General features: G+C 57.0%; 3 protein-coding genes across 4 annotated transcripts in view; 1 reads left to right on the forward strand and 2 right to left on the reverse strand.

The window, feature by feature from the left end:
• ADORA1 (adenosine A1 receptor) overlaps window positions 1-3393 on the forward strand; it is a 33791-nt gene extending 30398 nt beyond the window's left edge. For both annotated transcript variants that reach the window (XM_039227434.1, XM_039227432.1), the window contains exon 3: window positions 1162-3393. In XM_039227434.1, coding sequence (XP_039083365.1) covers window positions 1162-1801 — 640 coding nt within the window. In that variant the 3' untranslated portion in view covers window positions 1802-3393. The remainder of the gene's footprint in view (window positions 1-1161) is intronic.
• A 279-nt stretch (window positions 3394-3672) lies between these two features.
• On the reverse strand, window positions 3673-11824 carry MYBPH (myosin binding protein H). Its single transcript, XM_039227550.1, has 11 exons — window positions 11614-11824; window positions 11365-11499; window positions 10469-10636; window positions 7952-8040; window positions 7379-7574; window positions 7056-7195; window positions 6308-6467; window positions 4910-5046; window positions 4580-4766; window positions 3849-3998; window positions 3673-3743 (listed from the first exon to the last, which is right to left on the reverse strand). Exons 1-11 carry the CDS (start codon window positions 11822-11824, stop codon window positions 3673-3675), a joined length of 1644 nt encoding a protein of 547 aa, XP_039083481.1.
• A 3017-nt stretch (window positions 11825-14841) lies between these two features.
• CHI3L1 (chitinase 3 like 1) lies at window positions 14842-23652 on the reverse strand. The gene is made up of 10 exons (XM_039227414.1): window positions 23533-23652; window positions 23015-23044; window positions 21935-22136; window positions 21353-21409; window positions 20444-20594; window positions 19474-19595; window positions 18034-18157; window positions 17149-17331; window positions 15728-15844; window positions 14842-15486 (listed from the first exon to the last, which is right to left on the reverse strand). Exons 1-10 carry the CDS (start codon window positions 23555-23557, stop codon window positions 15346-15348), a joined length of 1152 nt encoding a protein of 383 aa, XP_039083345.1. The 5' UTR covers window positions 23558-23652; the 3' UTR covers window positions 14842-15345.
• Window positions 23653-23910: the final 258 nt, after the last annotated feature.

Here is a 23910-nt window from a genome sequence, read left to right on the forward strand (position 1 = left end):
TGGTTTAAAGGGAAGTGGGGAGCTTCCGGGACATTGAAACTCTCTGCCCTTGGTAAGGGTGCAGTCACCGCCGGTGGGCAGCCTTGTCCCTTTTCCATGTCAGGTGTCTTAATTTTCTGTGTGTCGTGACACAGAAAAGCCTGGAAAACTCTATCCCTCGACATGATCTGTTCATTTCCTCCAAAGGACATATAATAACCTGTAATTGTCTTGTGTATTTATTTCCACGTTGTCTGTCTCTTTGCCCAAAATGTGAGCTGCAGAGGGGCCAGGATCCTTTATCTAATTCCAAGCACAGAGACCAATGCTTGGCACAGAAAGGATCCCAAATGTTTGCTGAGCAAATGCACCCATGCATGCATGCATACATTCAAGTGCGTCGTTTGCAGCAAATGCTCAGTGAACATCAGTTATCTTTCCTGAGAATAATTCTCCATTAGCTTGGGGTGAAGAGGTGGTGCTTGAGCTCAAGCCCTCAGGATATAAACACTGGATTGGAAGGGGAAGGGAAAGGTAAGTATGTAGGGGGAGATGGGGGCACCGGTAGGGAGGTACAGGAGGGAGGCGTGGAAGGCTTTTATTGACAGTTGAGTCAGCTGGCCCAAGGGGAAGAGTGGCTCTTTAATCATCTGGCTGTTTGGGGTCGGTGTAGCCATGTGTTAGGAAGCACAGAAAAGCGCTTCCATGTGGCCTTGGGCAGATCACATGATTGCTCAGAACCCCAGTTTCCTCATCTGTCAAATGGGCATTCATTCTTCTAGTGCTTTCCTATGCCACAAGGGCCGCCATGAAGCAATGATGAGCGATGTCCAATGGGGATGTGCCGAGCACACGTGATTGAATTTTCACTTTGGTGATTTTGTTAAGACTCCTCTGGGAGGTCCTTTGTCATGTTCTGTTATGATTTTTATCTTGATTTTTAGTTTGTTATGAGTCTTATGTTAACCAGGTTTCCCACCCTCTGCAGGTGAGATGAACCAGCATATTGTAAACATTGGCCCAAATCTTGGATCCTGAAGACTGGGACCTCTAGCCAAAGACCGGCACCTCCCCACTCACTGGGTCCTGGCTGGGGAGGGAGCCTCCTTTTAAAAGGGGCCCCATAGGGGCTGGTTGAGCCTAGGTGGGGGGGGACTCACACTCTGCCCTCCCCTCTCCCAGGTACAAGACAGTGGTGACTCCCCGGAGGGCAGTGGTGGCCATCGCTGGCTGCTGGATTCTCTCCTTCATCGTGGGCCTGACACCCCTGTTCGGCTGGAACAGGCTGGGGGAGGTGCAGCAGGCCTGGGTAGCCAATGGCAGCGAGGGTGAGCCCGTGATCAAGTGCGAGTTTGAGAAGGTCATCAGCATGGAGTACATGGTCTACTTCAACTTCTTTGTCTGGGTGCTGCCCCCGCTGCTGCTCATGGTCCTCATCTACTTGGAGGTCTTCTACCTGATCCGCAAGCAGCTCAACAAGAAGGTGTCGGCCTCCTCTGGCGACCCGCAGAAGTACTATGGGAAGGAGCTGAAGATCGCCAAGTCACTGGCCCTCATCCTCTTCCTCTTTGCCCTCAGCTGGCTGCCTCTGCACATCCTTAACTGCATCACCCTCTTCTGCCCTTCCTGCCAGAAGCCCAACATCCTCATCTACATCGCCATCTTCCTCACGCATGGCAACTCGGCCATGAACCCCATCGTCTATGCCTTCCGCATCCAGAAGTTCCGGGTCACCTTCCTTAAGATTTGGAATGACTATTTCCGCTGCCAGCCCACGCCCCCCGTTGACGAGGACCCCCCAGAAGAGGGTCCCCATGACTAGATTCCACCTACTGGGCCTGCATGCCCACATCGGGGGCATCTCAGCCCAGTCCCACCCCCCCACCGGTCCCACTCCCTGAGCCTTCCTGGCTGAGCTGTGGGGTGTGGGTGCCCTACACCTTGGGTCCTGGAGGAGGTTGGGGGTGCGCTCTGTGAGGGGAGGAGCCAGGTAACCCAAGGGGAGGAGGAAAGTGGCTTGAGCCTCCCCACATGTGTAACCATCCCACAGGCAGCCCGGTGCTTCAGGCTGGACCGACCTGGGGAGAACGAGGCTGCAAAGGGGCCCTGTGGGCTGGGAGAGCAAGCGTGGGCTCCCAAGGGAGTCAGGGGAGCATGCATATCTCTGGTGGTGGTCATGCAGCCCTGGGACCAAGCCTAAGGAAAGGAGAGGATCCCCTCCAACATGGCTGGAGGGAAAGAAACGGGACTTCATGGCCTTGCTTTCTCTCCTGTTCTGTAGGAGAAGGTGGCAGAACCACTGAGGGGCAGGAATCAAGGAGCCTCAGTCCCAGCCTCCCAGGACCCTGAGCTCCCAGCTATGCTGGGCGCCAGGGTGCCTGCCCTCCTTGCCCTGGGGAGCCCAGGTTTATACTTGGGAGAAGCAGAAAGAGTGGGTCCAGAAGTCATCCCCAACCTTTGCTTTATTCTCCACCAGCCCTCGGACCCGGGGCAGAGGAGGGGTGAGGGAGGGGGGTGGCGCTCCAAGCCCCCTGGAGCTGGTATGGAATTGATGTGCAGGCCTTCCATAACCACCAGGTGGCAGCACTGAGCCATTGTTCTCGCCCTGAGTATCCTAAGTTGGAGCCTGGAGTGTAACTACCTGTCATCTGGGCCAACCAGCTCCCCTACCCCCTGATGATGGCCTGGACTCTCCTAAGTGACATCCATCTCTGCTGTTTCTGGGCCAGATGGAGAGGAGAGCCCCAGACGTGCCACCATGAGGGCGCGTTCTGCCTGCCTTTGGAGGGGGTGGCCAAGGGAAAGTGCTGGGGTTGGGCACTCCTGGGATGCCATGGAGCAGGCTGGAACAGGCCAGAGGAGACCACAGTCCTGATAGTAAGGGCGGGGAAGCCTTGCTGGTGTTTAGATACCCTCATCTCCTTGGCATCTAGCACAGTTTTCAGGGGCCTGGGGCTCTGTTGAACAGTCTAGGCTCTAGAACATCTGGGGAAGGGTCTACCCTCTGCTAAACTTGGGGCCCCCGTGTACAGAGGGATGGGGGCAGGGTTCTGAGCACGAATATCAACTCCAGCCTTGATTCCAGGCCCTCCCCTTCCTCAGAGGTAGGGTGTTTCCTGGCTCCCAAGGAGGGCCATCTGACTAATAAAAGACTGTGAACCTTGATGGAGAGCACACCCCTGGCTACCTAAACACCCCCCACCCCCACCATCTAAGGGAAACAGACAACCTCAGCAGAGATGAGCGATGGGGGCGGGGGCGCAGAGATGGGGAGGAAGAAGGGAGAGGGGAGATACGGAGGCATTCAGAGCAAGGAGGTTTCCAGAGTGTGTCTGTTCCTGTAGTCATGGCTCTAGGCATAGCAAACCCTGAATGTGAAAGTGAAATCCCAAATATACCTCATGTCTGGAATTCCCCACCCTCCCGTGACATCCTGAATCCTCTCCCACTGGAACCTTCCTCATGATGTCATATGTGGAGACCCCCTCATGGTGACACATTCAACCTCCCTCGCTGTGCCACAGCGCCTCCCCCATCACAACGATGCTGTCACAGAGGCCCCTGCACAAGAACACCACACACCTTTATTTGAGGGCTTCTCACCCAGAGGGCAGCTCTCTGTAGGGACACTCCAATCTCTGCACTTTCCAGGCCCCCTGGTGCCCAGGAAGCCTGGCCTGGGGCCTGCCAGGCCTACTCCTGGCTACTGGGCTCCAGCCTCTGGGGGAGGAGGCCAGGCAGGTACCAGGGAGCAAAGCCATCAGCTGCCATCATGGAAATGGGGGTCTAGGGCATCCGTGGAGCTTGATTCTGAGTCTGGCGGCCCCAAGCCCCCAGGTCTACAGCACCTGGCAGAGAACATGCTTCACGAGTCCTGCTGAGGAGGCGACACAGGACAGAGGGACACAGCCGCCTCTTTCCTTCCCAGGCCTCCTGGTCCAGGGGCCCCATGTCCAGCTCTGGGCTCGGCCGCTGCGGCTCGGGGATACTTCCCTGCTTGTCCAGAGCCTCAGAACCACCTGGAGAGGGAAGGTGGGACACAGGTTGTTGCCCCCACTTTGCTGACGAGGGAATGCCCCGGGCTAAGGGCATGCAGAGCTGAGCCAAGCCCCCTGTCTCATGTGCACGTTGTCTGAGATGGCAGGTTTGTACCCAGAGCTGACCCCCACCTTCCCTCTCACCCCCACCCCTTGCTCTGGCCTCTGCCCCCAGACACAACGGGCCCAGCCATTTACCGTTCTCATCACAGCCTCGGGTCGCTCTTCAGTGCGTGGCTGAGGCTGGAAGAGATGCCACAGTTAGAGTGGGGAGGGGGGCGTCTGCAGGGACCCCGAGTTGGGGGTAGCAGCACCAGCGGGGCTGAGGGCTACCCCCCACCCCCACCCCAGTCAATCGATCAATCTGAGTGGCAGACTTGACTACCTCCTCTCCCTACCCGGGGCCAACCTCCACATGGAAAATCCTCTGACAGACCTCTCCATCTCCACTGCCCCCTCTGCCTTGCCTTGATTCCCAGCACGCGGCCTCATCTGGTCCAGCAGGAGAAGCGGTGGCTTCTCCTGTTCTCCTGTCCTCGGGAAGACCCTCCTCATAACCTTACCTTTGACCTCCAGCCGGCAGTCCACAGATGCCTCTCCTAGCACATTGATGGCCTTGCAGGTGTAGACCCCAGAATCGAAGGGGCTGGGCTTCCGGATCTCCAGGGTGCAGACGCCTTGCTCAGAGAGGGCGCGGTATTTGGGGTCACCCTGGATGTCCATCTTGTTTTTCATCCAGATTATCTTGGGCTAGGGGAGCATCAAGAGCAGAGGAGAGCTGAGGAGGTTGTGGGTGGGGCTGGGCTTTGAAGGAGCTGCCTGTGAAAATTCTCCAAACCACTGGCCCACCCGCCCCACCGACACCCGCACACAGCAGGGCTTCACCCCTTTACCTTGGGCGATGCACGGACACTGCAGAAGAGCTGAGTGCTGTAGCCCGGGGTGGAGGTGTGGTCAGCCAGGGGCTGAGTAAACGAGGGGGCTTCTGAGAAGTCTCGCTCGACAAACCCTTTGGGTTTGGCAACGATACCTGGGTTTGGGAGAGAGGGGGGCACATTTGAGGTTATAGGAGTAGACCTCTCAGAACTGACCTCATCCATTTTCCTAGAATAATCACTATAGTTTACACTTCGGTGGCTCATTTAATCTACGTCATGTTCCTCTGCAAGCGTGAGTGTGTTATCCCATTTGACAGATGGGAAACGAAAGCCCTTCATGGATGAGTGACTTGCCCAATATCACTTAGTGAGTTTGGGGCGTAAAAGGTAGAAAATTACACGAGGACCATGGCTCTCTGGGCAGAGAGCTACTGATTTGGAGAAGGATCCTAGCATCACTCGCGCAGGAGACAAGCCATTTCATGGCTGCCGCAGGCCGAAGGGGCCCTGGGGCAGGATTCCAGGCTCCTGTGGTCTTCGAAGCCAGGAGTGGCCGATGTGTGGGAACTTAGAGACAGAAAGTCTCAAGGAGGCAGAGGAAAGCTGTGACCATGACCGGGTGGGCCAGGGAGGGGACCGAGAGAGGGAATGGGCAAGAAAACTGGAAAAAGGAGATGCTCTTGGCTGAGGCTGAGAGCTTGCAACCAAGAGACACCATATTTCATTTCTGTTTGTCTTTGGAGACCTGACTGGCTTTCCTTTTTTAAACAAAAATGTCTTCCTAATTCTGTGTAGCTCGGGCTGGTGTTAAAAAGAATGTGCCCTTCCCAAGCCCACACAGACTCCGGCGTGGGTGGGGTGGGGTGGGGGGAGCTGGAGATCACAGGGCGACAGGGAGAAAGGGCTTGGCATTTCACATTTGACGCAAGTAGGTCATGTGCCTGTGTGGAGTCAGTAAATACCCCTATCTCTCCTGTCCATCTACGCTGTGTGGTATTAGGGTTGGGAGGCTGGTGTGTCAGCAAACTCACCGGCCAATACCTGCCCACGCACACTGCCCTTCAGAGCAGTTCTCTGGGGACACTGCACATTAGCCCCAGTGACTGCTACGATGCTGGCAGCCACCAGCAACATAAAATAAGTGCACGGCCTCCCAAGGGCGGCGCATCTCCTCTACATGGGTTTGCTCTGATGTGTTTGTTAAAATCAGTCAACTGCATCCATTTCTTTACAGCCGCTTGAGAGAATGCGCGAGTGCGTGCGGAGCTGTGGTGGGGGTGCGGAGGGGGCAGCAAACGCCTCTGCTCGCAGCACCCACGAGAAGCCAGCGGGGAGGGGCGCTGACACGCCCAGGGAAGGCCGAGCCTGGGAGCCAGGACTGGCTTGGTGTCTGGTCCCCAGGCCCGGACGCACCTGCTTTCTGGATGCGGGCTAGTTCCTTGGTGACAGCGGCGGAGGTGCTAAGTCCGCACAGGTTCTCGGAGAAGACGCGAAAGGAGTAGGCGTTTCCCACGATGAGGTCAGAGATGGTGCAGGTGGTCGGGTGGTAGCGCTCCAGCACCGTGAACCATTGCTGCGGGAACCCCAGCCCTGTCGTCCTCACCTCTGACCCCTGCCCTTGCCCACCCGGTTCGCCCTGCGACCCCTTCTTCGGAGGGGCTCATTCCAGGCCCTATCCCTGGGGGGCTGGCTGAACCATCCAGCTTTGGGAGAAGGGGGTCCCTGGGTCGCTCAGATGACCTCTCTGGGCTCCTCAGAGAATTCTAGATTTTTACTACTCAAAGGGTGGCCTGAGGACCTGCAAACTCAGAATCACCTGGGAACTTCTTGGAAGTGCGGGATCTCAGTCCCCACCCCAGAGCCACTGAATTAAAATCTACATTTTAGCAAGATTCCCAGGTGATTCGTAGGCATAAGTACATTTCCAGAAGCACTGCTCTAGACCTTGAAGGGCCTCAGAGAGCAACCCCCCCCACCCCCCCCGCCCCGGTCTTCAGGAGGGAACAGGCCCAGAGAGGACAGGGATCTTTCTAAAAGCTACATGAGGAGTCAAGTTAACAGCAGTTAGACTAGAACTTGGTCCCTGGACTCTTGGAGGGCAGGGCCTTCCTGGCCACCTTAGCCACTTCCTCTGGCCCCGCTCTGCTCCAGCAGGCCTTACCCCTGTCTTTTTGTCTGCCTTCTGCACTGTGTAGCCCAGGAGCTCTGTGTTGCCTGTGTCCTGGGGTGGCGTCCACTCAAGGGCAGCATTACAGCCCCAGACGTCCAGTAGCCGGATGCTGCTGGGGGGCCCAGGTTTCTCTGCAGGACAGAGTGTGAGGGGACAGTGAGGGGTAGGCCTGAGCTTGCCACATAATCCCCATACCCAGGATCTGGCTCCTGTCACAGTCTCTGGCCTGACCTCTTCAGCTGTCAGCTCTGGGGTAGGAGGTGGGGGGTCTCTGGGCCCCCGGCAAGTCAACCGTGCCTCCCCTGGCCCCGTACCAATCACCAGGATGTCGATGGCTGCCTTGGCCTCCAAGCCTTCCAGACGCACAGTGAGCTCATAGCAGCCCGAGTCGGAGCGCTGGGCCGAGCGGATGAAGAGGATGGAGTCCTGGTCCCCAGTGCGCACGTTCACTCGCTGGCTGTCCAGGGCGTGGCCGTTGTGGGTCCAAGAGGCCTGAGGCTTGGGACTCCCCTGGGAGGGAGGAGCTTTCATGGTGAGTGCAGGAAGCTCCAGCACCCCCATACCCACTTAACTCTAGGGGGTCCCTGGAGCCGTGCCCAGGGGAGCCGGCCTCACCAGCCCTTCCCGGGACGAACAGCAGAAGCTGGAGACACACGTGCTGCTCACAGCTCCGTTCTCCAGGCGTGCAGCCAGCCCTGGCACCACCTGCCCTGTCACCAGGCTAGAGAATCACAACTGAGTCGTTGTGAAGGGAGGGTGAAGCTATTGTGGTGGGTCTTAGGCCGACCCCCTGGGAACCCTGACGTCCCCTGGGCTCCTCCAACACACCTCAGATGGGGGCCCTGACTTCCATCCAGGTGGTCATCCTGGGCAGGAGCCGTACCCACCTGGAAGGGGATTTGCAGATTGACTGTCTCTCCCACCTGGCGGATGTAGGTCTGACGAAGATGGCGGGGGACACGGATCTTGGGGGCCTCTGCATCAAAGCGAGAGTTTAGGCTTAGCACAGTGATGGGGTTGCTGGTTGGAGGCTACTGTGGCTGGGGCAGGAAATAACTGGTGAGTGTCGCTGGCTGGGCAGGAGGGCTCCCAGATGTGTTCTGGGGCTGCCTCCTTGTGGGAAAGACTAAGCTCACCCTGGAGATCCAGGGGCCCGTATCCCCTAAGGCGCTTGGGGAGTGGAGAGCCGGGAGGTTCCAGGAGGGGAGGGCCTCCATGGTGTGAAGTGGTAGGCATCTCGGGCACTCCCTTCGCGCCCTGACCTTGCCAGGCTGGGATTTGCCCTGCAGCCCAGGCATTCCTGGGCTCCAGATGGGTCCTAGTGGGCTCCTTGGTTCCCCCTAGTGGCGATCAGGTGTGGCACCTGTTGGCCTTCATCCCCAGGAAAGGTGGCGATGCCATCCATTCCACACCCTCCATTCCACACCAGCCACCAGCCTCCATAGGAGCCCCTCTGAAATCAAGTTGCCCATTTCTCTGTCTCGAGGCCACATGGGAGGATTAGGAGCTTTCCTTTCTTAAACGAGCCAGAGCAGACATACCCCCTTCTTTCTCCGTCACCCCTCCCACTGCCTTTCAGTCTTACAGTTGGGAAATCCTTCATGAAATCTTACTTCAGTCCCATGCCAGGGCAGGGAGCCACCTTCCTGGCCGTCACCTCATCAGGTGCAACCGCTAAAGCTACTGGGCATTCCAAGGGCGCCTGCAGCAGGCCCCTGCCATTGTCGGTCCCCACCCCATCCCCCATCCCAGGCAGGGCAGCAGCAGTGGTGGCTGGGGCTCCTCGGCAGCAAACAGGTGGCAGCAGTTGGTGGGTGGCACACAGGCTGGAGGGGGAGGAGACGGTGAGAAGGAACACTGTGTCTCCGAGGATTAGCTGTGCAGGCACTTGGCTCTGGGAGCATAAGGAGCGGAATGCTCTAGAGGCAGCTGCAGGGGGCCAAGAATGCTCGGCAGCCCCAGGTGGCTAAGAAGGGACAGCTGAGCAGCCGAGGATTCTGGACAAGGTCCCCACCCTGTCCTGCCCAGGAGGAGGGCCTGGCTGCTCCATTTGCTCCCCCTCCCCCCCTTCTCTCCAGGAAATCCCCTCCTCTCCTGCCAGAGGAATTTTAATGGAGTCGCGGGTGCTGAGTGTGGCTGGCTCCTTCAGTTGTGCCTTGGAGTAGAGGGCCCTGGCCCTTGCACCCTTTCTGAGTCTGAGCTCCCTGGGGCAGGTCCAGGACCCCCCCAGCCAGGAGGGCTTCCTGGCGCCTCCGGGTTAGAGTCAACACATCCATACCATGGCTGCCAGGTGGGGCCATGTCTTACCCACACTCAGAGGGTGGGAAGGTCCCAGAGAAGGCTCCCTGACGCTTGGTGGCAGGTGAATGGTCTTGTGTGGGAGTCAGGTTCTGGGATTGCCGCTATTAGGCTGGGTGACCTCGAGGGAGTCGCTGGGCTCCTTGGGACCTGCTTGGCTTGGATGGACCAGCCGTGACAGTCTATGATTCAAATCTCCCTAGCCCCATGGTCCCAACATCTCTTGGGCCTTGAAGTTGAGAAGTATCTCCTTGAATCCAAACTTGACCCCTCCTGTGGCCATGAAGCCTACTCTTTTTTGGAGGCCTTGTCCAGAACTAAAGGTCCCTGTGGCTGTGGCGGAACAAGAAGGAAGGTAGAGAAGGCCTCAGGCCACCTGCTGGCCTGTGTCTCTCTTCACCCTGGGCCCTGGGCTGTCCCCAGAGACCTCAGATCAGACCAAATGACTCACTGCCATTAACAGACTGAAACTTGATCAGCTCTGGGAGGGGAGCAAGGGCAGGCTTGAGGCTAATGAGCCCTGCAAATAGAAATCGTCGTTAGCAAGGGGACAGCAGCTGGCCTCCTGGGTCCCCAGGACACCGCTGCCCTCTGGGGATGGAGAAAACTTCTCAGGTCTTCTGCAGGCTCTCGTCTTCCTCCCACTAGGGCTGTGGTGGGATAAGAGGCAAGCAAAGACTTCTCTCCGTTACAAAACCTTTGGGAAGATCTGGAACCCAGGCCGTGTGACAAGAACAGAAAATGGGCAGAAAATGAGCTTGCATGGCCACTGGAGGGGTTCAGATTAGACAGGAGGAAGAACAGGATGGCTCTTAGCTTTGGGACCCAGAGGCAGGTGACTTGGAGAACCTGAGCTTTCATTTCTGAGGGTCAGGGAGCCCCTCCCCCAATGCTGGGGAACCTTCTTGACCTCCAGAGACTTGCTGCTGAGGAACCTGGAACTTTCTTAAGGCAAGCTGGTGATAGCATGTGGCTTGTGCATGAGAGGGTGGGATGTGGGGAAATGATGGTCCCATTTCCCCGGCCCAATGGCCTCAGTTTCCCTACCCATCGGAGAAGGTGCCTGGGAAGGACTGGGGAGCAGGAGATGAGAGGGCAGACCTTACCGATGACCTCCTGGATGTGGATGGGCTGCTCTAGCACAGCTGGCGGGCCGGCCCCCGCAGAGCTCACCGCAGCCACACGCAGGAAGAATTTGTCTCCCAGAGCCAGGTTCCGCACAGTCTGCTGCGTCACCATCATGGGCCGGGCATTCACGGGTACCCACTCTGAGGCTGTGGAAAATGGAGAGCATGCAAGGCCCCAGCTTCATGGCCACAGGCATCCTTCTCAGAGGGGCCTTCCTTCACCCTGGTGATCTGGGGAGGCGGACCTCCCTCTCTGAGCCTTATTTTTTCCTTGCTCTCCTTCCTTGACTTCTTGTCAAATGGCATCAAAGACACCTGGTATTAAAGCCCTGGAATGGTGGCCAGAAAAGGTGTCACTAAAGCCCAGAGAGGGTTGGACACATTTGCCAAGTCACACAGCAATGGAGGGGCAAAGGCAGAAGCCAGGCTGGGCTTGGCCACCGTGGAGTGGACGGCACAGTGGCAGCAGGAATTGGGCCCTGGTCCCCTGTTTCTCCTCACTGCCTCCTACTGTCACCTCCCAGCTCCTCCGGTCTCCACCTCCCGCTTGCCCTCCCCCAGCAGGACTCGGCGTCTCCTTCATTTCTCAGCAGAGCTGCACCCCAGTGGCCCCGACCCTTCTATCTCTGTTACTCACTCAGACGCTCCTTGGACCTGGAGGGCAGGGAGGTCATTTGGACATCCCCCTGCCTCAGAGGTACACGGAGTAGCAAGAAGTGGTAGGTGAGTGGGTGGAGGGGACCACTCACACTTCATCCTTCCGTATCTACCCCCGAGACAGGCCTGGGATGCTGCAGGGCCTGGGCGCTGGTCCGTGCTACCCTCCCCCCAGCCCACCACCCCCGGGTCTACACAGGGCTTAGCCCAGAGCTCACCTCCCTCGCGGCAGAGCTCCAGCACATAGCCCTGGAGCCCCAGCCGCCCTAGCCTCTCTGGGGGCTCCCAGCTCACGGTCACCGAGCTGTCACTCACATCCTCCACGGTCAGCAGCAGCGGGGCACTGGGGACATCTGGGAGAGAAGTAGGGGGAGATGCAGGGGTCCATGGTGGAGAGCTCTCCCCACCCCTTCCCCCATTCCCTGCCATCCCGGCTTCCCTCTTCCACCTGCCCCATCTTTTGTCACCTTCACTTGGAGGTGCAGGTTTAGAGGCTGCAGGGGCTGCGGGGACAGGTGCCTGAGGGGCAGGCTCCTGTGGTGTGGGAGCCTGCGCTTCCCCAGGACTCTCCACTGCTGCCACTTCTCCAGAGGGTTCTGTGCTGGGTGCCTTGGAGGACTCAGAGGCGATCTCCTCCGGACCACAGGTGGGGACCTCCGAGGTGGCTTTGTCGGTCATTGCTGGGCTGGCTGGGGGCTGGGGGGGGGGGTTCAGGCTGGAGTGCGCAGGGGTCAGCAGGGGTAGGTCTGGGCCTCCAGGGTGCCTGGGACACCTAGGCCCAGGCTTATATAGTCAGGGGCTGCCCCACCCCCAGCCAAATGATGATTCCCAGCTGTGGGGTCAGGTCAGGCGGGAGGGCTGGGGGGTGGGGAGACGCTTAGGCCAGGAATAGCTCTGGGGGAGGAACGGCAGGGTCCCCTGAGGAGCGCACCACGTCGTCCATCACTCCAATTGGACCTCAGGGGCCAGGGTGCTGGTGCCTGGATGGCAGAAAGGCACAGATGGGTGAGATGGGACACTGCCGGGAGCCTGTGCCAGGGATCAGGGCAGTGGGAACAAGAGCTTCCATCTGGAGAAGGGACCCGGATCAGCCTCTGTGTTTGGCCTCTGTGGAGCCACTTGTACCCAGGGCTTGTCAGGTTGGGTGCTGGGACCCAGACAGCCCGGAACGGCGTTCCCTGGGGAGCACTGCCAGCTTTGCTCTGGGATTCCACACTCCTCGTGGATTCACATTCCCTGGGCGTTCTCAGTTGTGCTGTGTGAGGTTGAGGTTCTAGAGAGGGAAAGAACTGAGATGCCCAAGGTGTGGCTAGCTGGAGGAAAGTCTTCCAGAAATGGGACCCTGGGAAGGGGGTTGAAGGCCCCTGGTTACTGCTTCTGCTAGGGAGGCTGGAGAGGAGCCAGTCTCCCCATTCCCTGCTTGGGCCTCACTTTCTCCATGTATTACAGAGAGCCCTGTGACAGTCCCTTAGCCCTTGGAAATGAGATAAAGTCATGAAGCAGAGCTGGAAGAGACTCTGGAGGAGGACAGCACTCGGAAACTTCTAGACTCTTTGCAGCAGGGCATGGGCACAGGCATCTACAGTGGGGGCAATGAGGCAGGTGCAATCAAACGTCTAGTCGTTGATTCATTCATCCAATAAAACACTAAGATCGTTAATCATTGAAAAAGCCTGCAAAAACCACGTGTCAGGGAGGAGGGGAAGCAACAGGAGCTGTCACTGGTTGTGGGAGCAGATATCAAAGAAATCCCTTCGGAAAAAGTGAGACAGTATCTAGTAAAAGTAGAAAGTGGGCATATCTGGGGCCCAGTAGTGACACCCCTAGAAACCCTCACGCATGTACCCCAGAGACACACGCGAAAACATTCACAGCAATCTTATTTTTAAGAGCCGGACGAAAACAGCTGTCCCTCGATGGCGGAATGCAGGGCTCACTGTGGCGCAGGTATAAACCTCGAATCCAAAACACGGAGTGAAATGAACAAAGCTCAGCTACATGGACGATCTCACAGACATAATGGTGAACGAAAGAAGGCAGATTCATAGAACAGGGAGATCCCATCCACGTTCAGTTCAAACGCAGGCAACCCCCTGCTCTCTTCTTCCAGGGGCTTCTGTACATGGTGAGACCGCAAAGGAAAACAGGGGCGGTCAGGACAGGGGCTGCCTGGAGACAGAGGGCCACGGATGCAGGTGATGGCGGAGTTTCAGAAGCACTACTAAGGCCTCACTTCCTGTCCTGGGTGGTGTTTACACAGGTTTTCACTAGTTAGTGATTCTTTAAATTAAACAAATACATTTTATGCACTCTTTAAAAAAATCTTTTTTAATGTTTATTTTTGAGAGAGAGAGAGAGAGAAAGCGAGGCAGAACGTGAGCAGGGGAGGGGCAGAGAGAGGGAGACACAGAATCTGAAGCAGGCTCCAGGCTCTGAGGTGTCGGCACAGAGCCTGACGCAGGACCCGAACTCACAGACTATGAGATCATGATCTGAGATGAAGTCAGACTTAACTGACCGAGCCACCCAGGTGCCCCTTTATGCACTCTTTAGCATGTACAATATATACTGTAACTTAAAAATAAAAATGCATGTCATTTATTTAGGGCCCTCGGCCACACGCACGCTCTCCCCTTTCCCCAGGGCTGGCCACACAGGAGTGGGGCCGCCTTTTGCAGCTGGCTGTCCTCTCTGGGAAGTGGCCGTGGAGGGCCTGAGGAGCCTTGGGGTCCGGCCCTGCCTGGGTGCCTGTGTCCTCTGCCAGGTGACTCAGTGTCCTGCCAGGCAGGGGGCGGGCCCTGGAGACCCGATCCCCATCCCTGGCCTCTGACTCCGCAGCTATAAGTGAATGTGACTAACCCTGCAAGCCCCTGAGTCAGCCCTGCCGAGCTTGTCCGAGGCTGGGGGAAGGGTGGCTCCCGGGAGAAGGAGGGGGGTTGGCTGCCCTGGAGGGGTTTCAAAGACCCTTGTGTGTATGGGAGGGGGTGGCGAGGAGCAGGGATTGAGGGTGCCTGGCCCCACTCTCCTGCAATGAAATGCCAGGTAACTCCCCCACCTCCCAGCTCCGGCCAAGTTCTCGTTTTCTTTGCCGTTAGCAGGCCTGTGACCTTGGGATCAGTTGCATCTGCCCAGCTCCAGCTGGTTCAGATTTCAGGGTAGCCAATAGGTACTTCCTTCCTACACCTCTAACCAGTGTCACAAACCACTAGGTCAAGTCACAAACAATCCGAACCCGGGGGAATCCACACACAATTCTCTTTGACTTCGGATGGTGCATCTGGACTCTTGGGTAGAAGTCGTGCCTGGGGCCCTGGGAATGCTGATGCGAGCATTTCTACCTCATAAAGGCCGGAAGACGGGCTTGTCTTCGGAGCCCATCACATCTCATCTGCCTGCCACGTCCTGTCCCTGGCCAGCCTGAGCAGAGGAGCCTTGGGTTGGGGGCCGAGTGTGTCCCAAGAAGGGAAGACGATACCTGGATGGCCATCAGCTCTCTTGGGTTAAGTCCCCAGCAGATAGATCTGAGGAGGCTGGCCTCCTTTTGCGACCCTCTGGGGTCCAGTGGAGGCCACCGTAGCCTCACCTTCTGTAAGCTCAGAGCCCCAAGTCTGAAAGAAAGGAATCCAGAAGAGGTGGGGGAGGGGAGCCCAGGGGGTCCCGTGGGGCCACAAGGAGAGACTGAAGGAGTCTCAACATACTGCTAACCTCTGGTGCTTTATTGAGCAGCTGCTGGGCAATTGGGAAAGGGAAGTAGGAGGGGAGACGTGGTAACATTCCTGGGTGCAGGGTTCAAGTTGGGCTTCACAGAGGGTGTAATCAGTGTGGCCGCTGCTCTGAGAGTGATGTTTGGCTCCTCAGTTGGAGAGTGGGCCAAAATGGGGTCCTTTGGTGAGGAGGCCTGGGGGTAAGGGAGTTGAAGAAATCCCCTTGTATGGGGCTGGGGTCGTTGAGCATTTTCATAAGTCAGCAGGTGTGTGCTGCCCCACGTGTGGCCCCCAGGCCTTACCTGCCCACGGCCCTGCCTCTACCTGCTTGTCCACTAAAGCTGAGCCCAGATGGCTCTACGGTGGCCCTCTGCATGGGGTTCAAGGGAGGGAGACTGAGGCTTAGTTGGGGACTCAGCAGGGTGGGCGAGCAGGCTCCTGGCCAGCTGGAGTAAGGGGGAGGGGCCCCCCTGCCCAGCATGTGCAGGGCAAGGGCTAAGCCGCAGCAAGTGCATCCCTGATGGCAGTGGTGAGAGGGAAGTGCAGACCCTTGCCACAGAAGCTTCCCCGGAAGTCATCCAGATCCACAGCCCACACCATGGCACCAGCCAGCTGCCTGCTCCTCAGGTACTGCACCTGGAAGGGAAGAGCCAGGGCGGGCAGAGCTGGGTTCCCTGGGCCAGCATGTGTGGGGGTGGGGTGGGGAGGGATGTGCCACCTAGACCCCTCCCCGGGGAAGGAAACAGATGCCTCAGATCTGACTGCCCCCCACCTCAGTAACTGCGCTCTGCCCTCCGTGCAGGTGACCGGAATCTGACTGCTTAAAGAAGGGGCTCCCTCTCCCTCTTCATCCCGGGGCACGGCCTTGAGGACCTACCTTGTTTTTGACGCTCTCCTGGTCATCGTACCCCACCCACTGGTTGCCCTTGGTGGCATAGGGGACCTTCTGGCCGGAGAGTCTCTGGACCGTGGCTCCGTTGAGGAAGTCACAGATCTGGCAGAGAACAGGGCATGGGTGGCATGGGGAGCTGTGTGAGACTTCACTGGTCACCAAGGAGATGCCACTCTCCCAATCTCTTTCAGCCCCTTGCTTCATCCTGCTGACTACATTTGTCCCCAGCCTGCAGTCTTCATGCAAATTTGTGTAAAGCAGATGCAAATACCCCAGGGTTCTCTGGGTGCTGTGGCCTGAGGGCATTAGAGGGACTCTGGTTCGCTTCTGGTATTTTTTAAAAATATAATTTATTGTCAAATTGGCTAACATACAGTGTGTATAGTGTGCTCGTGGTTTTGGGGGTAGATTCCCAGGATTCATCGCTTACCTACATACACCCAGTGCTCATCCCAACAAGGGCCCTCCTCCCTGCCCATCACCCATTTCCCCCTCTCCCCCACACCCCCATCAACCCTTAGTTTGTTCTCTGTATTTAAGAGTCTCTTATGGTTTGTAACTATTTTCCCTCCCTCTCTGTTTGTAACTATTTTTCCCCCTTTTCCTTCTCCCAAGGAATTCAAACTGGCGCAGCCAGCCGCTCTGGAAAACAGTGTGGAGGTTCCTCAAAAAATTAAAAACAGAACTACCCTACGACCCAGCAATAGCACTGCTACTATTTTATCCAAAGAATAAATTCAGGATAAATACAGGAGTGCTGATGCATAGGGGCACATGTACCCCAATGTTTATAGCGGCGCTTTCAACAATAACCAAATTATGGAAAGAGGCCAAATGTCCATCAACTGACGAGTGGATAAAGAAGATGTGGTTTATATATACAATGGAATACTTCTTGGCAATGAGAAAGAATGAAATCCTGCCATTTGCAGCAACGTGGATGGAGCTGGAGGGTATTAAGCTGAGTGAAGTAAGTCAGGCAGAGAAAGACAGATATCGTATGTTTTCACTCCTATGTGGAACTTGCTTCCGGTATTTTGAACAGGGATGTGGGAGATGATGGCTTGACACTAAGGACTGGCCTGCGGCTGTACAGAGCAGCAGAGGCGGGGGCAGAACAAAGAGCCTGCCTTTTAGCCATTGCTCTTTTTTGGGCTGGAAGGGAAACTTCAACTCGGTGGCCAGAGGAGTATTTGGGAGCTTAGCAGAGCAGACCTGGGGGGCCTGCAGGAGGCTTCGTCGACTTTGTAGCAAGAGGCCTGACCTCCCCCTTCTTCCTCCTCAGGGTGCTATGTTCACTAGAACATTTTTTTATTCCCAAGGGAGCACATGGGGGTGAGGTGGGCAGCTCACCTTCCCCAGGGCCTCTGGGAGTGTGAGGATCTTACCCCCTCCCTCGTTCATACCTCATAGTAGGCCAGGATCCCCTCCTCCTTGGTGAACCGGCCTGGTAATCCGGGCCCGGAGATGGGGGCACCCACACCCGTCTTGGAGGAGGCCAGAGTGAAAGTCCTCCCAAAGGTGGGGATGCCCATCACCAGCTTATTGGCTGGGGCCCTCAGTCTCAGCATGTAGCCCACGGCGTAGTCCTGGCAGAGGGAAGGAGGGGAGGGCATGAGCAGCTAGCGGGGCTGGCGGTGCAGGATGAGCAAGACTGTACAATTGCCAGTGCTGCCTCGATGGGCTGAGCTCTAGGTCTGCCGTGCATCTGGGAGCCCCTTCCTTCCGGGAACTGATAATATCAGTCTCAAATGCATTTTGTAGGGACCCCTGGGTAGCTCAGTCGGCTGAGCACCCAATTCTTGGTTTCGGCTTAGGTCATGATCTCATGGCTCCTGGAAGTCCTGTGTCAGCTCTGCGCTGACATCATGGAGCCTCCTTGGGACTCTCTCTCACTCTCTCTTCCTCTCCCCTGCTCATTCTCTCTCTCTCTCTCTCACACACACACACACACACTATATATAAATAAACATTAAAAAATGCATTCTGTGGTTTCATTCTCAAAAATATTGTCTTGGGTATAGGAAGGGATTATTACTATTTGGCAGTCAATACTATTGGCAGCCAATCACAGAGCAAGTGAAAGGCTGGTCTAGACTAGACTCCTGCCTCCTCTGTTCTGGAGCCATGGGGAACTCACAGACTGCACCTTAGTGTCCTCATCTGCAGGATGGGGGCCATAACCCCTCCCTTGCAAGAATTCCTGGGGTGCATGGGGTTGGTGTGTGAGCACCGGCAGGTGACAGGTCCCTGTGGCCCGTTCCTTGGCCACCCTCCTTCCAGGCACTCACGGCATTGTTGAATCTGTCAGCGCTTGCGTCCTCCTGGCCTCGGAACAGGGGGCTGTGATGCCCTGTGGTCTGACGCCAGGCTCCGTGAAAGTCATAGCTCATAACGTTGATGAAGTCCAGGTGTCTGGGGAAGGGAGGTCAGAGGGCGAGGCAGGAGATTAGAAACGTCTCACATCCATCAGCCCAGCATGTGGTGAACAGCGTAGTCAGGAGACAGGCCATTAACCCAAAGGCCCATCCGAAACCTGTGATCCGCTATCCGGGCCACCCCACCACTTCCCCTGCGCCGCACCCAGGAGTGGGCTCAGAACTCCACCGGTGCATTTAAGGCAAGAATGGAACTCTTCTGTGATGACTCCGGCACACGTTTGGGAACTGGCTCTATCTTGCCTTCCGCCCTCCACATCTGCCATGTTCATCTTAGTGACAGCAGATTAAAAGTGGCATCAACAGGCAGCCTGGTGGGGATGGAGCTGGACTGAAGGAAGGCCTGTACCTAGGACTCACTGGGCTGGGGAGGGAGGTTTACACACACGTGGGGGAGAGGGACCACAGATAGGCTGCGTGACTGTGAGCTTCAGATGTCGGGGGCAAATGGTTGAGAGCCACCTAGTTCCTACCTCCTAAACCATCAACTTAAACACTGAATCTACACCTCCCCAAATTGTAGAGATTCTAAAAAGTCAGAGTAGGGGTGGCTGGGTGGCTTAGTCGGTTAAGCGTCCAACTTTCGCTTAGGTCATGATCTCGCGGTTCGTGGGTTCGAGCCCCCCGTCGGGCTCTGTGTTGACTGCCAGCTCAGAGCCTGGAGCCTATTTCGGAGTCTGTGTCTCCCTCTCTCTCTGACCCTCCCCTGCTCACACTGTCTCTCTCTCTCCTAGAAAAAAAAAAGTCAAGAGTAAAGAACCTTTGTTCTTTATTCCTAGGTTTCCTAAGACCTGCATCTTTATTTCATGGAGGCACCAGCCCCTCTGGGGAATGAACTGCTCATTCTCACATGCATCAGGGGGCGGGGGAGGATGAGGGATGCACAGAGAGGGGGCCGCCTGTGTGTGTGCAAGCGCCTGGAGGCGGCGTAGAAATGCACAGTTTTATTGCCACTGGCCTGCCTCTCTCTAGTCACTAGCAGTCTGTGTGCGGAGAAAAGCCTGGTGTGGACAGTGCCCCTCAGTGACTGGCCAGTTTGTATATCATTTCCTACTTCCTTTTCCACAAATACATTCATAGAAACTCTCTCGACTGGTTAGCACAATCCCCCCGTGTGAAAAAGGAAGGGCAGGGATTGCTATGTCCCATTCGACAGATGGGAAGACTGAGGCACAGCATGTGGAAGTGACTTGCTCAAGAACACACTGTCAAGTTTTTGGAAGAACAGGGACTAGAAATCCAGTCTTGCAACTTTACATGGAGCACTGGGGCAGGGTGGGGCGGGGGACTCACTGGGATATCTGGGCGATATCATAGCCATTGTCGATGGCTACCTTCCCTGCAGACACGGCCGCGCTTAGCAGGAGCTGCTCTGTTCCCGTCTGGGCTTCCCTTGCAAACTCAGCCTTCATTTCCTGGTTGGGAGAGATGCAGGGGAGTGAATGGGGCCCTGGCTGTGTGACAGAGAGACTTGTGAGAGAGGCTGAGGTCCCTGGGCGTGTCATTGACCTTCCCCATCTGCTGGGATCCCCAACCTGACAGGGCTTTGGTGGGAATGATAAAGCAACTGACTGGTGGGCTCCCCCATCCTTCTCCTAAAAAGCCTGTTTGGACCAATCACGTCCCCACCCCCACACACACCCATCGACAGTTGCTCCCTGTCCCAGAGGGACAGGAGGACAGGCGGTGATCCTAGTTGGCTCACATCGTGTTGGAGAAATCTGCTTTGCGGTCTGTTTTGTTCAAGCCAGTACGTGAGACAACGAAATTAAAGTGGTCTTTAAATTTACATTTAGCACTCTTTAAAATTAACGTTGTATCGGTACTGTGGGCAACTTATTTAGGGAATCTCTCTGTCCCTGGGGTCATGGAGATGCTTGGGCTGCTGTCAGATGTGGCCGAGTGTCCCCAGCACCGGTGGGGAGTGGGCAGCATCAGTTTGGGACCAAACAGTGGATGATGATGCCGCCCCATTGAATGGACAGGGATGAGTGGGAGCCCCGGTTAGTGACCTTCTGCCTCGGAGACCCCCCACCCCACCTCCCACCGTGGTAATATGTCTTCCTTGTTGTGTGAGACCTTAGGGCACAGGCCGGCTCGTCTCTCCTCCGCCCAGGGCCCAGGACCCCGCAGCCAGGAGGTCTCAGGCCCTCTCTGCCCACCCCTGGGAGGCCAGCAGCTGAAGACCGCTCCTGCCCACCCGGCTCCCTGGTGCCGGATCACGTCCCCACCGTCTCCACCGCTCTCCCCGACCCCCCAGCACCTTGACCAGGGTGGTGAAGTAGCGCTTGTCTCTCCTCCCAGGGTGGATCCAGGCCAGGTCCAGCCCATCAAAGCCATGGGTTCGCAGAAATGGCGGCACCGACTTGATGAAAGTCCTACGACTCTGGGTCTTGGAGGCTATTTTGGAAAATCTAGGACCCAAATCACCCCGGCAGAGGGCTCAGTGCTGACATGCTGGGAGACTTGGCTGTCTGGTGGGATTTCTGAGGCACGTGCAGCCGGGGGCCCGAGCCCCACAGCTCTAGAAGGGCAGGGCTGGGACAGGACCCAGGTCCAGGCATCTCAGAGAGAGCTTTTGTGGTTTCATTCTCGAAAAAATTGTCAAAACGAACCAAGCTACTTTGGAAAGGTCATAACCTGCATCTCCGTTTCGTCTGTGAAGTGGGGATAATGACCGTGTTTCACAGTGTTGCTGTGGGGATCACCTGTGATTGTGGCTGGATGGGGTACCTGACACGTAGTGACCACTCGCTAAGTGCGAGCTATTAGGGCCACGTCTCGCCCCCTTTCTAAGCTCTGATCCAATCCTACCCACTCCAGGAAGTCCTCCCAGGCTCTTGACAGTTTGAAATCTTCCATTCTTTCTATCCCTCTCCTTCCAGCCCTTAGGGTGGTATCTCCCAGAAGCTCTGTGCTTTCAGGTCTGAGGGCCAGTAAGTGGAGCGCAGCCAGGGAGTCCTAAGATCCACTGGCAACGTGCTGTGTGACTCTCTCTGCAAGGCCCTCTCCCTCTCTGGGCTCTGGTTTCTTGGCTGTATGCGGGGTGGGCACCTGACAACCATTTAGGCCTAACCAGTCTGGGGTCCCCATTGACCCCATAGAGTAGGGGCAGGGGGAGACCTATGCCTCCTCATCCCCATTCCATCATCCTTTGGGGAATGGGTCTTACCTTTGAGACCCAAAGCTCCATCCTCCCACGGACAGAAGGGTCTTCAGGTTGGGGTTCCTGTGGGGAGCAGGGAGGCAGGAGGGCCGGGCTGGAGTGAGGCTACCGTGACACAGGCTGGCCCCTGTTTGGGAGGCTGTCCCAGGCTTCTAGCTTAGGCGGGATGTCCTCCCAATCCTGAGAGTCAGGATTCTAAGACACATAGACTTCGCGGCAGTTACTCTGAGTAACTCTGCCCGTTTTTGCTCCCCTGAGTGGGGAAGCCAGGATCTAGCAAAACAGAGTCATGAGTATTTTCCATGCTTCCTGGAGAAGCACCCCCAGTGGGTGGGGGGAGGGGGAGGGCTCCTCTGCCTGAGGGAGAGCTCAGCTGGCCTTCTAGAGGCTGCCTCTGTCGTCACCCAGACGTGTCGTCTGGCCCAACACGTGCCCTCATTGCTTCCTCCCGCTGAAGCCGAAGCCCTCCCACCCCCCACCCTGGGTTCTGGGGGCCCTCACCCAGCCTCCGGAGCGGAGGCACCCTGCCCTGGGACCAGCCAGCCTAGCCCTCCGTCTCCCTTCTGTCCCGGCAGCCTGTGGCCCAACCTGTTCTTGAGCGTGTTGAGCGTATCGTAGAGTGTGACATCGTTCCACTCCCAGGTGTCAATCTCATCGTTGCTTATGTTGGCAAAGCTGTAGATGATGTGGGTGCAGAGGAAGGGGTCGATGGCATCTGGGAGGCAGCTCCCCTCACCCTCCCGGTACTGGGACCAGCTGGTATAGTAGCAGACCAGTTTGTATGCAGAACCTGAAGATGAAGTCCGGGGTGAGGCGCCAGGACTGAGCTGGGGGTGGGGGGCTCTGATTGAGCCCCGTGCTGAGTGCCGATGGGGTACTGGGCACCCGGGCTGAGATGTGAGCAAACTTAGAATTCTAAATGCGAGGGGCTGCCTCAGTTCCCTCTGCCTCTGATGAAAATCAGGGCGATCCTGACAATGCTTGGAACAGATTAAATGCAGTGGATGAATATCTTGTAGACTTAGGGCCTGGCGCTGTGTGCCCTGAGGGTAGGGGCTGGTGAATAAAGGTAAAATGGGACCTGGTGCAAATAAAGAAGGCTTCCTGGAGGCAGTGGCTTTGAAGAAGAGGAGGGACCCAGCTCAAGACTCTGGCCCTCAGGGTGGAACCTTGCAGATGCTACAGGGGCTTTGATCTGGGCGGCTCCACGTTTCTTCTCTGCCCTCCTTTGGGAGTGTCCCTAACTTGTAACCCCCCCCCACCATGGTGGTCCCCAGACTCCCCTCAGCCCATCCCCCAAGCTGGGACCCAATCACAATGGGCCAGGAAGTTCTGAAGTTCTCCTCATTCTAAGTCCTGCTGCAGAGTAACCTTTTCCGCCCTCCTGGTTATGGAGGAAGAACTGCAGGCAGCACTTGGACTGTGAGTCCAGGCCTTCACCAGATCTGAGCCTTTGAAGGGTTTTTATTTTGAAAATTTTCAAATATACAGGAAAATAGAGAAAAGTAAAATAAACATCCCTATGCTTATCACCTTGGGTTAACAAATCCTATTTCTGAGCCATCTGAATCGTGGAAGAAACTAGAAAGGACTCCCCTCTGCCAAGACTTCATCTGCATCACCCTCATCACACCCCCGTCTCCCGTGACTTGAAAGAGGGGTACTTACAGCTCTGGAGCAGCACCAGGACCACAAGGCCTGAAGGGAGATCCAGAGTCAGACCCCTGTGAGCACATCCTGCCCTTGCTTTCTGCTCAGCCCCCTCCCAGGCCATCTAGGGGTTAACACCATTTACCCTGCCTCCTCCTCCCCCTCCTCCTGCCCCTCCTCCCCTTCCACCTGCTCCTCCTCCCCTTCCACCTGCTCCTCCTCCCCCTCCACCTCCTTTTTCCCCTCACCTCCTCCTCCCCCTCCCCCTCCTCCTCCTGCCCCTCCTCCACCTCCTCCTCCTCCCCTTCCACCTGCTCCTCCTCGTCCTCCCCCTCCCCTTCCTCCTCCTCCCCTTCCACCTGCTCCTCCCCTTCCACCTGCTCCTCCTCCCCCTCCTCCCCCTCTTCCTCCGTCCCTTCCTTGCCCCCCACCCCCAGCAGGTAGGAGGCCAGCCTCCTGTGCAGCGTCTCTGTGTGCTGTCTGGACCTCTCAGCCTGAAAACCCACTCCCGGAGCAGCCCTGACCAGCCCAGAGACCTGTCTGAGCCGCCCTCAGGACCATCCTGGCTGCGGCAGAGGGGGGCACGGTGTGGCCAGTTGCGGTGCCCTCGGCTCCTGGTGTCCAGCTGCCTAGATAGGGCTTCGTCCCCACGCCCCACTCTTCCTTTTTATACCTGTCCCACTCCACTCCCACGAGCTCCAAAAACATCGCATTTATGGGAACCGAGCTGCGGAGAGGAAGGAACTCCCGGGCTGGGACACGCAGGGGAGGAGCACTGCGGGCCTCCAGAGGAAGATTGAGAAACCTTGGAGAGTTTTGAAAACTTGAGCCAGGTCTTCAGGAGGCCCGGGCCACCCACCGGGGTGATGATCTGGTGGCTCCTGGGGGAGTGACCCAGCCTGATTCCCAGAGAC

This window comes from Hyaena hyaena, unplaced genomic scaffold (genome assembly GCF_003009895.1).
Source record: "Hyaena hyaena isolate Hyena2069 unplaced genomic scaffold, ASM300989v1 scaffold_28, whole genome shotgun sequence".
NCBI lineage: Eukaryota > Metazoa > Chordata > Mammalia > Carnivora > Hyaenidae > Hyaena > Hyaena hyaena.